This window comes from Cryptomeria japonica, chromosome 3, assembly GCF_030272615.1.
Source record: "Cryptomeria japonica chromosome 3, Sugi_1.0, whole genome shotgun sequence".
Lineage (NCBI taxonomy): Eukaryota > Viridiplantae > Streptophyta > Pinopsida > Cupressales > Cupressaceae > Cryptomeria > Cryptomeria japonica.
In genome coordinates, this window is record NC_081407.1 from 545,762,647 (window position 1) to 545,779,161 (window position 16,515).

The following is a 16,515-nucleotide window of genomic DNA, read 5'->3' on the forward strand; positions in this document are numbered from 1 at the left end:
CATTGAAAACTACTGAATGCCAAAAACATGTGAACAAGCATTGGCTAAAAGAGAGCAGAAACCAAATCAAAAAATCATTTAGAAATGAGTTCAATGAATAACTTGCCATGATGAGCCCTCTTCTTAATTGAGTGATAGGACAAACAGAGGCTAGAAGTTTAGAACATTTAGGCCATGGATGTTCTACATTGTAATACTAATGTCCCTTTTTTGTTCCATTCCAACATCCTTGGAAATCTCCAACTTTCTTGGAGTGTGCCAGCATTAAAAGGAAGGAATTCTGACAGTGGCAGAGTGTTCCTCAAACCAAGATGAGTACAATGGTTCTGTCTGTGTGCAGACTTGACATTCTGGGAGCACTCAAATTTTCTTGAAGAAATATTTCGTCTTGGGAGAATGCCAACTTGCACATAGATCAACATCCTATGCACTCAAGGCATTGATGGTGGGTCAATATTCATAATTTGGACTATATTATTTTTTTCATACCTTTGGTGGCTGTGAGGAAAATAATTAAATTTAAGTTGTTTAAGCTCGAGCAGCTTTATTCAAATAATTATTTTATAAAACGGCTTTCCAGGGTTTAAAATATAAAGATAAATTAATAAAGTTGCTTGGTAGAAAATTGAAGATTATATTATTATTTATGAGGGAAAAGTGTATGAAAGGAGGAAATGGAAATGGAAAAGACATTCTTGACAATTGCATTTTACAAACCCTAGTTTGGACGGATTGAAATTGATTCATTTCCGAGTGTAAGACCGAAAGCTTCTGACGATTAGTTTTGTGGATGAAAACCTACCTAGCCAATCGAGTGGATTCATACAAGATTCACATGTGCATATAATATTTGAAGATTGAGGAGATTTGTGCCAAGCGTTGAATTAATATTTCTTCAATTGTGTTTTGCCTTGTGAGTTGATCAAAATTTATTCTGATAATTATTTGCAAGTAAATTTTTGAATAGAATTATGAGGATATCTTTGGTATTGAGTTTGGAGTTAAAATTGAATATTAGATACATAAACCCAATGGCCCATTTTTGGAGAGATTGTATTATCAGACGCCATCCTGAATGATGATTGGACACCAAAAGAAATTAAGAAAATGGGTCAAAGACCAGGCTCAAACAATCAAATGCCCAGCAAGGAAGCCATGGGAAAAAGATAAGAAGGGCAATTGCAGAGATTAAAGTATCATGGGTCTTCTAGATTTCTAGCCAATATGATATATATGGCGATAAACTTCAGAAAAGTCAAATTGGAAGAAACTAAGTTTTGTGTGGGCAAGGACAGGTGGGTTGGGAAATGAATATATTAATTTCTGTCCATTGAATATAATCTTTCAATATTAAAGGGAATAAAGGATGGCGTGAGTTTATTGGGAGGTGTCGCTGCAGATTTAGAACCTAAATCGTAGCCGCCTTGACAAAGATATGTATATTAGTCACATTTCTCACTGGAAATGGCAAACAGGAAGCTGGATGTGTTATTTTTCCAGTTTATATAGCTCCAGAATGATTGTGTAGGCCCCAATATGTCAGATGCATTGTTACGGAAAACCGAGATAGGAATTGCTATCAAAAGGGAGTGTTATTGATCAATTACAGACTGCAGAAGCTCAGAGGTTCTGAACTAGCAATCTGGAAACAGTTCAAACTCGAAATAGGAGGTTTGAATATAATCTTGCAATATTAAAGGGAATAAAGGATGGCGTGAATTTATTGGGAGGTTTCGCTGCAGATTTAGAACCTAAATCCTAGCCGCCTTGACAAAGATATCTACCTTTTCTTTGTTGTTGGGAATACTAATCTAATTTTTTTTGTGATAAGTAAACAGATGTATTTTCTGTCTTCTTGAGTTTTATATATATTCAAAGTTTATCTTGTTCATAGGCACTTTGGGTAGCTCACCTAGTAAATTAGCAACAATTGCCTTTTGGGGGTTCTGTAAAATCGATCTGTTATTAATATATTTCTCTTTATTAAAACAAAAAACAATACTAGGCATAGCTTAAACACACCTCTTTTGCCCCTTTACTATTGTTTTTTTGTAATGTCCCCTTTTTAGTGTGACCATGATTGTGGATGGTTTAGCCTATTCCTGACCCTCGTAGGCTAGAGCAGATGATTAGGGGGTCTTATTTGGCAGTATTCGGTATGGCTTCACCTCCAGTGATCAGTGAGAGTTCAGATCTGACCTTCGTTGGACTCAGTTTGGCACACTTACTATTTACAGTAAGCGCCCATTTGAGGATAGTCGGGGTTTCTATCTATAGCTGGGCACCTAAACAGGCTTCATTTGCAATGCCAATCCATTAAAGCATTGGTTTGATCAAATAATGAGGGATTTACTATTTGTAGTAAATTAGTGGTTGATAAACAGGGACCCTTACTATTTTTAGTAAGGCAGTTGGATGCAGTGGTTAACTCCTTGGTTCAGACGGAATCGAGAAATAATGTATATTTATGGAGTTATGTTATTTTAATTATTAATAAAGTAATACTTTATTAATAATTAAATAAAAGTGCAATTATAATGAGCAATAGGGCCATGACCCTCATTTAAGTGATTCTTAAAGTGACTAAGGCATAATTAAAATATTTAAATGTTATTATAAAGTTATAATGTAACTTTATAATAATAAAGTCACTTTAATTTTATATAGTTCGTTTAGTGAAAACTAAAAGTGGGAATATATCTTTTATCCCACATTGGCCAGGAAAGAGTTTGAGCTCTCAAAAGAAAAGAATAAAAGGGACTTAAGAGCTCATTCTCAGGCATCCAGGAATTGATATTTGTTTGATGTGATTATTGGGTGAAGGAGACAGCTAGGGTTTCTGCCATTCTTGAGATCTTTGGGAACAATCACTCCCATTGATTTGCAATTTTGAGGCTGTGAAATATCAGCTGAATTATTGCTGACTGTGGGCTTCATACAGAGGTCCAGTTTGTGCTTAAAGTGAAGATTAAACCAAGGGTTTGAGAAGTTTGAAGGTTTACCAGTGCAGACTAGAATATTAAAGAGTTGATCATTGCATATCAAAAATTGTATGGGCTGCTACAGTGGTGTAAACAGTAAACGCTACAGTATATTGCATCTTAGTTGAGTCTACTCAAGGGTTCTTCAAGGGTTTTAATTGCTGCTCATTTCCAGATTAGTTGCTGCTGTCATGACATTGAAATTTGGGCAGAATTTATAATTGTTGGAGGCCGTACTATAGCAGCAGCAGCCACACATGTTGCTTCACAATTTACTTGGTATTTGAGTTGCTACATTACCCACAACATAGGCGCTTCATTGGATCAGGTTCTCTTGCATTTAATTTCAGTATTTAATAGACATTCAAAGTTGGTTGTGTGCTGCCATTGTACTCAGACCTGGGTATTTTGTTTCATATCATATTCAGCTGTAAGCCAAGAGTCTTGGCCCTTTCATATCTGCGTGGTAATTGGGACATCAATAAAAAGGAGTTGCATATGATATATTTGTAGTATTTATTTCAGTTTGCAAGATAACTGTTTGTTTTAATGTCCCTAGCTGAAAGTCAACATTTCATAATAGGAATTGCATGGCAAATGTTCGATAAAATGCTTATGGCTGTAGCTCTCATTTCCATACTCTAGTTTGCATGCCAATTGTATGACGAAATGTAACTTGGCTGCAGATGATTAGTTTGCATGTAGAAGTCATATATGTGCATTGTAAAAGTTCAAGATGAGTCATTCTTGCATTTAGATTATAGTTTAGTCATTGTAGCATTGATTTATAAGTGTTTGGAACATTTTATCATCATCTTCAAGCCAATATACCAGACTGAAACCACAGACCAGTAAGTTAAAAGTTTACATCAGAAGTGTTTGACAATATTCCTTGAGTCCTTAATCAACAATTTGAGGGCAGAACTAGGAAGGTTCCCCACATTTTTTTTCCTATAAACTATATAGTTTGTTTGTTTGTTGTTTTCTCTTCTTGCATGTTTGCTTGGATGACTTGTATAATATTCACAGGATTGTTTGTTATTTGCTTAGATTGATCTTTACTTTCCCACACTTTGTTTAATATTTGGAAGCACAAAGTTTCTTTAAGCACGAGCTACTTTTCCTATTATCTTGTCTCTTCTAGCGTATCATTTCCAACCCATCTGTTGGTAGGATTGAGTGTCTTCCTGCTTATGTCTTCTCATTTCCTCTTTGTTGGTCATTGCATGAATTTATTTGAATTGTCTGAGGAATGGTTGTTTCCTTGGTGTCATGTGACCTGGCCTTTCTACCTCATATCAGAACTGCCACCACCAGCAACTCCATACTTCTCATCCTCATTTCCTTCTTCCTCGATTTGAAGCCCATAGTGAACTGTTTAAGGTGGCCTGCAGATAATGGTATCAAAGATCCTATGTGTCGAGTCAGTTCTTCCTACAACAGTAGAGTCAAGAAGACCAACAAATTCAACGTAATTCATGCATTTCACAAAACAACTGAATTGTAAGTCTTTGAGTCATAGACTGTCCCAACTCAACTGAGGGAAGTTGTTCGCAAGGTAGATCACATAGGTTTCCTTGCATATAGGCACCATATGGGAATTAATTTTTAAGATGATATTTAAATGGGAATTTATGTATGGTGCTCTTACGTAGAGTATGTTATTATCACTTTCTGTTGACAAGATATTTGTATGCTACAAGTAAATGTTGATGCAATGAGAAGTATGGGTTCTCTTTTACAGTTAGTTAAACTCATTAATTTATATTTGTTTTCCTTACATTCCAATAAAATTGGTAACAAGCATTACATAATTCATAGATTGTAATGAATCATCCAAAGTTTTACTTTGAAGTATGTTGTTGGCAGGACTTGTTTTCGATAGCAGTGGATCAGCCATTCCGTTTCCCAGCCACTTTTACATTTGTACTAAGGGCATTTACAACTCTTGAAGGTATACAATTATACACTGCAATTGCATCTTTGACATGTATTAATTCCTTTGTTAATATAATGGTATTTATATGAATGAAATATTACTATAGATAGATATGGATTCTAAGTAACTTAGTGAAAGATATATCAGGTGGAGCATAGTAATATCTCCCTCATTTGTACCTGAATAAATTAACACAGGTAAAATAAATTATATTAATAATTTTGGTTATGTCTATCTAATGTGCTTCTAATTCTACCAAGGGATCTAGTAATATGCAATTGCTGAAGCTTTTGCGGAAAGGGCTTTGACCATTCTAAAAAAAGAGCTAGATGATGATAATCTTAAACTTTCCTTTGGAGGAGCTCTAGCCTCTAGGAAGAAAATATCTTTATTTAATATATTCCTAAATGTATCCTGCACCTAATGATCATCAACTTACCAAAAAAAATTCTCAGCAATTCACCATTCTCAGTGAGAGAACAGTGAGACCACATACGGCATGCCCTTGTCATGTCCCCCCATTTATAGTAGAAATAATTAATGTAATTTTTGCCATATAAAATAATATGTTAAAATCATATTATACTACATTGATATAATGTAATATCCCCACAATTTTTTTTGAAATTTAGCAGTTTACAACATAACAAGGACTTGTTAGGGTTAGCAATGAAAATACAATAATTCTGAAAACTGCAACCCTTCCACTTCTTGATCACCAAGTGCCCAATCTAGGAAGGTGAGAGCATACAATGTAGAGGGGATCGTTAGTTGCAAAATACTGAAAATTATTACAATACTTGGGCGGCAAGCCATCCCCTTCTGCTTATATAGCAGGTGATGGAAACTCTGAAACTTCCTAGCGGTAAACCAGCCAGGAACAAACCAAACTATTGAAACAACAATCACTCTGTCGCTTATGCAGTGGGAGGACTAGAAATGAGGATTACTATCAACTCCACCGCTTATTCAGTTGGAGGACTGTTGGTTTTTTGTGTAACTAGGATAGGAAAATAAATAGGATTTGGATTGCCTTAAGGCATCATCCGAATCCTTATAGGGCAGGGCCCTATCTATTGTATTTATATGTAATGTGTAAAACCATTAGGGCTGGACCTAACATGTAAAGGGGCGCATCTCTAGGTCCAACGTGTGGACCTATCTCCAGCACACACATTTTGTGGCGTATAGTCTTATGTATTGATCATTTATGATGGGCTGGGCCCAAATGATTGTATTATTAAAAGGACGCATCCCTTCTCCAAACATGTGGTTCTATATCTTATTTTAGCACATCTCTATGTAGCGTGGGCTCTTGTAACGTGGAAACTATATTGTTTAGGTCCCATGCTTATGGTGGCTTGTGGAACTAATATTATAGTGTTGGCCCCAAGGATGGATTGGGCCGACCCAAGATAGGGCTCACCTCTTGTATATATGCACAAGCATATCACTAGTCGTAAATGCAATCAAGCAATCCGAATATTAGACAATCAATGTGAAGACCCTGTGCTCTACAATAAAAGGTCAATGCGAATTCTAATCAAGGAATCAGCGAATTACTTTTGCCATCAGCATTTGCCATACATGCGATCTTGGACAGTGAATACATTGAAGAGGATAGCGAGTTCCTCTTGAAGGTCTACAAACACCATTAGGTCTGCAATCTTCAGTGAAGAACTACGAAGAGCTGGAAGTTGTATGCTGATGATATTCTTATATAAGAAAGAGATAAGTTTGCTATCTTCTGTTGTTACATTGTGCCCTAGCTGGGTTACGACTATAACTCTAATTCTGCCCTAGGTTGACAGTTATATCAGATAAGTAATCTGATTGTTATTGCCATTGTATTCTACAATTAATAGAAGGATCTAGATCTGATTTGTTGCTAGGTTTTTCCTCCAAGAGGGAGGTTTTCCCAGGGTATGTGTTGTGTCTTGTCTCTTTTGTATTCTTGCATTCACATTGTTCTCTGCAATCTGATCAATAAAGTTAACAAGGACAACATTACAAACAAAGATAGCTGGCATAGCCAGCCTCTTCCACTTATGCAATGGGGGATATAAGTAAATTGCAGCAAAGGGATTGATCAGTACTATTGAAACAATCTTACAATAATGAATCCTGCAACTACTGTCAGAACAAGAGAATTATCAACTCAAATAGAAGGAAAGTTCTGCTAGAGATTACAATGGACAACACTGAAATTGCAACCCAAATACACACTTAATCAAAACTGAAATGAAACTATCAGCAACACCAAAAACGAACCAGCAACAATGAAATGCACACAACTCACTCAAAAATCCACCAAACAGCTCCAAACAGCGGCAAATGAATGCTAGAGGATAGGCGATCAAACCCCCAACTCAACAACCCCATCAAATCACCTCTGAAAATTCTGCACGCTACCTTAGGGTTGGCTGGAAATGTACGGCCAGCAGGGAAGTTCGATCAGCAAGAGAAAAATGCACACCAAACCATTTGACATGAGCCTCCAGATGATGAATCGCCCAACAAAGAGGCTTCCAACGAGCTATTACCCAGAACAAACTGTCACTCGAGCAGGAAGATATGACTGAAAATCACGTACAGCCATTCCAAAAACCAACAAACTGGAAACACACCCAACACACCAAAACTGAAAATCTCTCAATCTCTTCGATCAACACAATCTATCTCTCTGGATGAAAGATAGTCACAAATAATGAGGTAGGTACTGTCTTTCGAGTACGAAACTGATGATTGCTAGGAAGCTCTCAACTTCAAAGCTCAATTCTGGCACCATTCTGGCAGCATAACATTATCATTCATCAAGCATTCCTCCAAATGAGAGCTCAACACTCTTATTTATAAATTTTGGAAGCTCAAATTCAAATTCACATGGCGCCCAAATTCACCTTTTTTCACTTGCATTTCATTCCGTGATCCCTCAAGGCTTGGCGTCCCCTGTTCAACCCTCCTAGTCGAACTTTTCCAAGGTCAACATGTTATAACATAAAAACATCATAAAGCATGAAATATTTTTCATTCTTAGCGCCACCTGACTTAGGATAAAAAAATATATATTTCCCTTCCTAAGTCGTTCCTCCACATAAATTAAATATTAAAACCTTAGGCTAAGGTAATAATATATAATAAATCACCTTTAATTCAACAACTGATTAATGCCAAATTGAGCTAAGAACTGAAGTACTGAAACCATCAAAACTGAACAGGGTTGGAGCTCTGCACTTAACTCCTAAGAATAGCACTACCTAATATAGCACTTACTAAAATAAGTAAGTCCTAAAAACAACTCCAAAAAGATTGCTCTCCGAACTCTTTGGATGAGCTCAAAAACTGATTAATGCCAAATTGAGCTAAGAACTGAAGTACTGAAACCATCAAAACTGAACAGGGTTGGAGCTTTGCACTTAACTCCTAAGAATAGCACTACCTAATATAGCACTTACTAAAATAAGTAAGTCCTAAAAACAACTCTAAAAAGATTGCTCTCCGAACTCTTTGGATGAGCTCAAAAAAGATTGCTCTCCGAACAGGGTTGGAGCTCTGCACTTAACTCCTAAGAATAGCACTACCTAATATAGCACTTACTAAAATAAGTAAGTCCTAAAAACAACTCCAAAAAGATTGCTCTCCGAACTCTTTGGATGAGCTCAAAAACTGATTAATGCCAAATTGAGCTAAGAACTGAAGTACTGAAACCATCAAAACTGAACAGGGTTGGAGCTTTGCACTTAACTCCTAAGAATAGCACTACCTAATATAGCACTTACTAAAATAAGTAAGTCCTAAAAACAACTCCAAAAAGATTGCTCTCCGAACTCTTTGGATGAGCTCAAAAAAGATTGCTCTCCGAACAGGGTTGGAGCTCTGCACTTAACTCCTAAGAATAGCACTACCTAATATAGCACTTACTAAAATAAGTAAGTCCTAAAAACAACTCCAAAAAGATTGCTCTCCGAACTCTTTGGATGAGCTCAAAAAAACTCAGAAACCCTGACGGTTGCCATCAACTTACTAAAAATAGTAAGTTCAGAAAACTTCCCCAAACAGAATGCATGTCACACCTTTGCGAAGCTCTCGGAAAACCCAGAAGGAATCTATAGTCTGTATTGTAGAATTCCAACTAGTCCATCATCAAACAACAAACGCAAATCTCCACAAAAGTTGGAAACCCTAATTTCTGCTTCTAGTTAGCCTACGGGTCTCCGGAATAGGCTAATGGTCAACTAAACTTCTCATCACTGAGAAGGGGACATTACATATAAAAATGACGCCTTGTTATCAATTCACATATTGAATAGTGTTATTACATTATATTTACAATAAACATGAATTTACATTTTATAATGTTATTATATTAACAACATATATTATATGTTATACCTTAACATTACCGAACAATGCCATTGTATAAAGCAATTGCTATATTTATTAGCCGATTTTCTTAACAAACCCGATAAACCTTCCTAAGCAGTGGGTTGACTGACAAAGCCTCCACACCGGTTCATGGGAGGGTCCCGCTAGGGAAAGGTGGCGATGCTTCAGGGAAAGAGCGCTACCCAGCCATCATAGCTTTCTACAACGTTGGAGGGGGTGGAATAAATACCTCCCCCTCCCCTATGGGAAAAAAAAAAAGGAGGTGAGGGTCTGCCAGCAAGGATAGGGGAGAGGCACTAGAGGTAATCGCTAAGTCTGTGAAGAAGAATAAGTAAGAACAGCCAGCACAGTAACAGGTACATATTTACATGATTTTCGGAATTAACATTAAAATATATTCCAGCCAGTATATTACATATAATTGATTCCAGACAGGTGTATCAATGAATATAAATTTAAGTGAATGTTCTTAATCAAAGTGTATATGGTGAAAATGGATACAATAATAACGATATTGAAAGGCTAAATGAATTCAACCACAAAACCCTAGCCTAACAACAACAAAGATCCACCATAACATATGAAGATTACCTAAGACAATGCAAATCAAATGAAATCACAAAGATTATACCATCACATGTCCAATAGGGTTTGGATCTCCATTCTTCCTATCTCCATTGATCTTGTTTGATATATTTGCTCTCAAATTTTATGTGCACAAGAGCTCAACAAAGAACGGAATGTGGTTGCAAGTAGGATCGTAATGTAGTCAAGTGCATAAAAGATGATTAGAATGATTGATTAGAATGCATGATTAGGGTTTGATAATGAAGGAAGCATCTCCTTATATAGAAGACACAATAAGAAATGGAGGGATAAGATTGAGAGGTGTAAAAGGAGGTCAGCTATTATTAGAGGGTAGGTAAAAGAAATAATAAAATAATGAAAGGGGTAGATAGTGTATGAATTAAGAGATGAATGACATGTGTCATGGGTAGAAAAGGTTAATGAATTAATTAAATAAATAAATATTTATTTAATTAATAGAAGAAGTGGGATCAATTAAATAAATAAGATATTTATTTAATTTAGGAAAAAGATAATTTAAATAAATAAATGTATTTATTTAAATGAGAAATAAGGCTAGAAGAGGATAAATGAATTAATTAAATAAATAAAGATTTATTTAATTAATAGATGAATTAGGCTAAAGTAATTTAATTAGACTGGACAATTTTGGGTGTCTACATTTTGCCCCTCTTTGAGACAATGTAGCTTGTCGCGTTGTTTCAAAGAAGATAAGATGAACTGATACAGAGGTGCCCCAAGATGGGAATGATATGCCCCCTCGAGAGATTGGATGAAAATGTTTGCAAAGATCGCAGACAATCTCTCGATAAGAAAGAAAGGCTAGAATGGACTGACCGGATAAAGTGACAGAGTCCGGGATAATGAAGACTGACTCGGGAAACGAGGGCTAGGGCAGTCTATAAGATAGACCACGGGGTTCAGGCATGTATGCACGGACTGTGAGAGATCAGACGCAGTTTGGGCCCCTATTATCATATGATCAGGCTATTACGCAGCTGGTAGAGATGATGCCCCTACCCTGGGACATATGGCCAGAGATTGAGGATGCCGGCATGGATGCCGAGTACACAGCATACTGGGCGGAGCATCCATTCCCATGCCTGACGGATCCAGGAGAGCCATTAGATGGAGATGGTGGTGGGGATGATGATGATGGTGGAGCTGATGGGGGTAGAGGCCGACGAAGGAGGAGGGGGGCAGTTGGAGAGAGGAGGGTTGCACCGCGGAGGGAGGGTGGAGAGGATAGGCAGGCTCGGGTGGTGAGGGGTCGCGGTGGATTGCCGCTACAGGTGCCAGCAGCACAGGGTCCCAGACAGGTGCAGGTACAGGGACAGATACCAGTACAGGCACAGGCACAGGGGCAGGGGGAGCCACAGGGGGCTAAGGGAGATCTGCCAGGGACAGGCAGATGAGATCCAGGAGCTGGAGAGGGAGAGGGATAGGCTCAGGAGGCGGCTCCGAGATACTGAGCGGGAGCGACACCAGGCCATTCAGCGCTACACAGAGGCTGAGACAACACTGAGGGCTGGGAGACAGGCAGCAGAGGACATAGGGGCCGGATATGCCTACGTCCTGCGGGCAGGGGAGGAGATTGCCTACTGGCGGGATCTCTATTATGGTGCAGTGCCAGCGGATCAGCGGGTGAGGAGCTTCCATAGACCATCGCGGACAGCGACAGCTACGGGAGGGAGCCGGAGGAGACAGGCATCTAGTGGTGGGGTCATGGGTCCTCCACCACCACCAGATAGAGGGGACAGGAGGGATGATCCTGGGGCGGGTCCTTCAGGGGCTCAGATTCCGTCGAGGCCAGGCGGCTCCGAGGGAGGGAGTTCATCATAGCCGTAGAGGGCTCCCTATGTATCAGTATTGTACCTATTTTTGTATGATGATGTAGACACCTGCAGGTGATTGTAGCCATATGAATTTGACATCATTGTATCATGACACTTTATATATATATGAGATGATTCATCTTTGCGGCAGCTATATGCATGTGTACCTATGTGATGAGATGTGCTTATGTGATGTTGTTTTATGTGATGCTTATGATATGGATGCAAATATGTATATGATGCAATGCAATATTTTTGTTCTTTTATGTTTTATATGTGTATGCATGATGCAAATGTGAATGTATGTAACGCAGATGAATATGATAATGCAAATGTAAATTCTGCTAACAGGTGTTGTGTGCAGGATGTGATGCAGTTGTGATATCTATATGTATGTATGAAATGCTAACATGTGGTAATGCAGGTGCAACTGCATGAAATGCCAATGTTTTTTGGTGTGTCATTATACTCAGTCATGTGATAGCAGGCTACGCGGACTCGAGAAGGACGATGGAAGTCAATCAAGTAAGGGGGATGGAAGATAGAAGATATGAAAGTGAAAGAGCTTCTTGTGCGTTATCATCATTGAGCTTTATTATGGCAAGGAGGTTATGACAATCGAGGCATATGTTCGACCCAGAAAGTCATTGTACCTGTTTGCATGGAGATAAGATAGTCACAAACAAGGAATGCCCCAGTTCATACTAGACTCATAGTGTCCTCATATCCTTGGACAAGTCATAGCATTACTAAAAGACAATCCACAGACAGCAAATACAAATAGGTGACGATACCCCATCCTCGCCTTTCTAGTCAAAGACATCCTGGAGATAGAATCTCTAGTCAGAGACATCCCGGAAAAGCTAAAAGACATGTCACCAAAAAAGATGAAATCAAAAGAAAACCAAGACTCGACACCAACATGCACTGTAGTCCTCAAGTTTAGTGTCTCTTGTCACTTGTATAAGTCTTATTTGATTGTGGTCACAATGTTTACTTTCACAAAAGGATAGATAGCACTGAACCATAATGTTGTCTGAGTCTATTGAAAGATTTGATTTGTTGAAGCCCATTGTTGCTGCTGTGTCTCATCTGAAACTGACTGAATCCGTGAAACTGATACTTTATTGCGAAGAAGACGGAACTTTATTGTGGATTGGCAATGCAGATGCTGCTTTATTGTGGATTGTGCGCGGATAGACTGAAGAAAGCTGTAAGAAACTGTACTCCTTGAAACATGTGATGTTCTCAGTTCCACACCCATCACTAGACGTAGGATTTGCCTTAGCCACAGATAGGATCTGATTTATTATGGATGGAAAGGGAGGTGAAAAAAGAGGTTTATTATGAATGGCTAACCAATCTTGGGTAAATCAATAACAAGCCATGATGGGAATGGGTAAGTTTATTATGAACGAATAGGTTGTGAGTGTGTGCAAAGTGAAGGGATGAAAGTGAATCCTGAAGGAGGGAGGAGCAATGTCTCTACGCATGGTGCTGGTGACCCAATTTTCACCACGGTACTTGCCCAGGGCGCCACTGAAGTGGTTTTCACCGTTGGACGAAATTATTTCTCTATACTTTTTTCGATTTTTTCAATGTTTTTTGTGTCACAAGGCGCCTGTTTGCCAGGTTTTCACCAAGTAACGATTTTTATGTTTTTATGATTTTTTTGTATTTTTTAATTTTTTGATTTTTTTGTATTTTTGAATTAGGATATTCCAAAGAGCTATGTGTAAAACCTGCGAAGGTGCATGTTGTTGATAGGATCCTCCAAAGGTTCACCTTCTGTAGTTGAGAGCTGATATGCACCAGATCCATATGTTGCTGTGTTGAGATAGAATTACTAGTGTGTGGACTACACAGGCCCGTATGCGTGTCACCTAAAGAAGTTTGGGCATCCCTGACAACAAAGTTCCTTGAGGAAGCTCCATTAAAGGTCCATGATGTATCGCTAAAAGGGGATGGATGTGTGGAACAAGTGGATGAGTTATGAAGGCTTATGATTGTGAAAAGAAGTGAAAGTAGGATAGCATGATGGAGACTTAGGATCAACAAGTATGCTTTTTGATTTAAAATTTTAAAACTTTTGCCCCCAGTTATTTTGATATTAGGGGAGATCAACTCTTGCTCTTTTTGGTTTATAGGATTTTTATCCTTGACTTTGATTTTTGTAGAGTCCAATAGCTTTTGATTTTGATTTGGACTAAAGGACTTTTCTTTATTTTTGACTTGTAGATTTTTCTTTTCAAAGCTTGATTTTTGATCCCCAATGAGTAAGGGCTTTTGTAATTCTTGTTGATCCAAGTCTGGGAAAGGAGTGGAAATGGAATGAGCGGATGATATGGTAAGGCTATGTGAGTTCTCAAGAGGGTTGGCGATACACTCAATAGATTCTTTGTTGGAACCACTCTTAGGACTATTGATATCAAGAGTTGCTTGCAACACTAGAGGAGATTTGCATTCAGACTTAGTAGCCACAACACTAGGTGGTTCACACCCAATTCCTTGGCATTGCAATTTTTTTGTAGGTTGTTCTTGTCGACTGAATACCTTAGGAGATAGTGGGAGTTGATCAACATGAAATATATGCTCACCACATCCTAGGTCTTTAATCTTGAACTTTTCTTTTAGCTCTGCTTGTTTGGATGTAGAAGCTTTTAAGGATTCAGGATCCACATATGCCGATGAAGGAACAGCTTCGTGATTGACTAGGATTGTTATTTCTGATCGAGGTTGCAGATTGTTGCAATATATGAATGGATTTGGATCCGCTTTGACGGTCACTTCAACTCCATTGTGTGGAAACTTGATACATCGATGATATGTAGATGGGACTGCTCTCATCTCATGAATCCATGGACGTCCTAGCAATATGTTGTATGTGAGATCTAGGTCTAGGACTTGACAAACCACATCCTTTGTAACTGGCCCAACTCTGAGAGGTAAGGTGACTGTGCCTTTGGATGAACGCTCTTCATCATCATATGCTTTGATAGTAATTTTGTTTGTAGAATTCACAGCTTTGTCAGAATATCCCAATTGTTTAATAGTGCTCAATGTACAAATGTTTAGACCTGCTCCTCCATCTATCAGGACTCGTTTGATTCTATGTTTGTGTATGAAGGCTTCAATGTGTAATGGTGCATTATGTGGCTGACTTACGGAGGCATCATCGGCTTCTGTGAATGTAAGCGAGTGTGGAACGGAAAGGTATCCCACCATGGAGATGAGCGCGGGTGTCTTCCCTAACTGTTCTACAAGGTCATACCCAGGTTTGGTTGATGAGGAAGCAGTGTTCTTGGCTAGAGCACCTTGCAAAGTGAATTTACCTCGGTGGGTTGTGACATTACATTCAGAGGTAGATTCGGAAGAAGATCCAACACCTTTTAGGACAATCCTGGGTCTCCGGGTAGAATTCTCAGACGTTTTGTCCTTGATGATAATGGTAGAGACATAATTGTCCATCGAGATGTGATTGATGGTTGAATCATAGTTATAAGATGCTCTGGTATAGTTGGTTTGGTCCTCTGTGGCTTTAGCTTTTCCCTTGTCATGTTTTGGGAATGGTTCCTTGAACATCTCATGTTCTTGATTGGATGAGTGTCCCTCAATTTCAATATCACCTCTATCAATGAGATCTTGTATGATGTTCTTCAGTCAATGACAATTTCCTGTCTTATGACCTTTGCTCTTATGAAATTCACAATACTCATCATCATTCCACCAATTTGGTTTGACCTTTGGTTCATATGGAGGAAAATTTGGAACTGTGATTACCTTGTTTGCCACTAGCTTCTTGAAAACTGACTCAAGTGGTTCTCCCAAGGGATTGTACTTCCTTCATGATCTGGAAGTTGTTTGAGTATTCACTTGATTGTTTGTAGAACTTGATCCCGAAAAGATGAATTTGGGTCGCACTGTGTTGGCGTCAACAACACCATCATTGACTATGTTCTTGTTTTTGTTCCAAAATCTCGGTTTGTCTTTTCCCTTAAAGTCATCTTTGTTTTCCTTGAATATCTTAATGACTCCTTGTTCAATTAGGACCTTTTCTGTTGCTAAGCCTTTTTCAATGACGTCCTTGAAGGTGGACAAACAAGCTTTCCTTAAGTCATAACCAATCTCTTTGGTAACATTCTAGGTGAACATTTCTACCATTTGTTTTTGTGGGATTTCACAAGAGCATCTGCTGGCTAGATTCCTCCATCTTTGTAAAAATGATGCAAAAGACTCTCCCTCTTTTTGCTTGGTGTTGCACAAAGTAGTGACTGATATGTCTGTCTCTATATTGTAGGAGAAATGTTGAATAAATGCTTCTGCTAGATCACCCCATGACTTAATACCAGGTGGGAGTTGGGAGAACCATTCCATAGCTTGATCACCTAGGCTTTGTGGGAATAATCTCATCAAATATGTCTCTTCTGCTGCTACCTCAATGCAAGCTGTGAAAAACTATCTTATGTGTGCCTTAGGATCCCCTTTTCCTCTATACTTATCAAACTTAGGCATCACAAAGTGTGTAGGAAATGGAGGCATTGGGATGCTCTTGTCAAATGGATAAGGACATATGTCTCTCATTGTGTATGTTGGCTTTGGTGTATTTATGTCCTCCATTTTCTTTTGCAAGTCCCTGATTTGTTGTTCCAAATTGTTCTTAGGTGGAGACCGACTTCTTGGACCATACCCCATGCTTGAGGCACCAATTGGAGGAGAAGCATGTTGCATATATGGATGATATTGATCATACACATGTTCATATGGAGGAGGTCTATAGTGATGCTGC

At 38.5% G+C, this 16,515-nt stretch overlaps 1 protein-coding gene across 1 annotated transcript in view; it reads left to right on the forward strand.

Annotated features, from left to right (window-relative positions):
* LOC131075095 (protein ACTIVITY OF BC1 COMPLEX KINASE 7, chloroplastic) overlaps positions 1-16,515 on the forward strand; it is a 160,405-nt gene that overhangs the window by 130,327 nt on the left and 13,563 nt on the right. Inside the window, exon 12 of the mRNA XM_058011918.2 lies at positions 4,851-4,935. Coding sequence (XP_057867901.2) covers positions 4,851-4,935 — 85 coding nt within the window. The remainder of the gene's footprint in view (positions 1-4,850; positions 4,936-16,515) is intronic.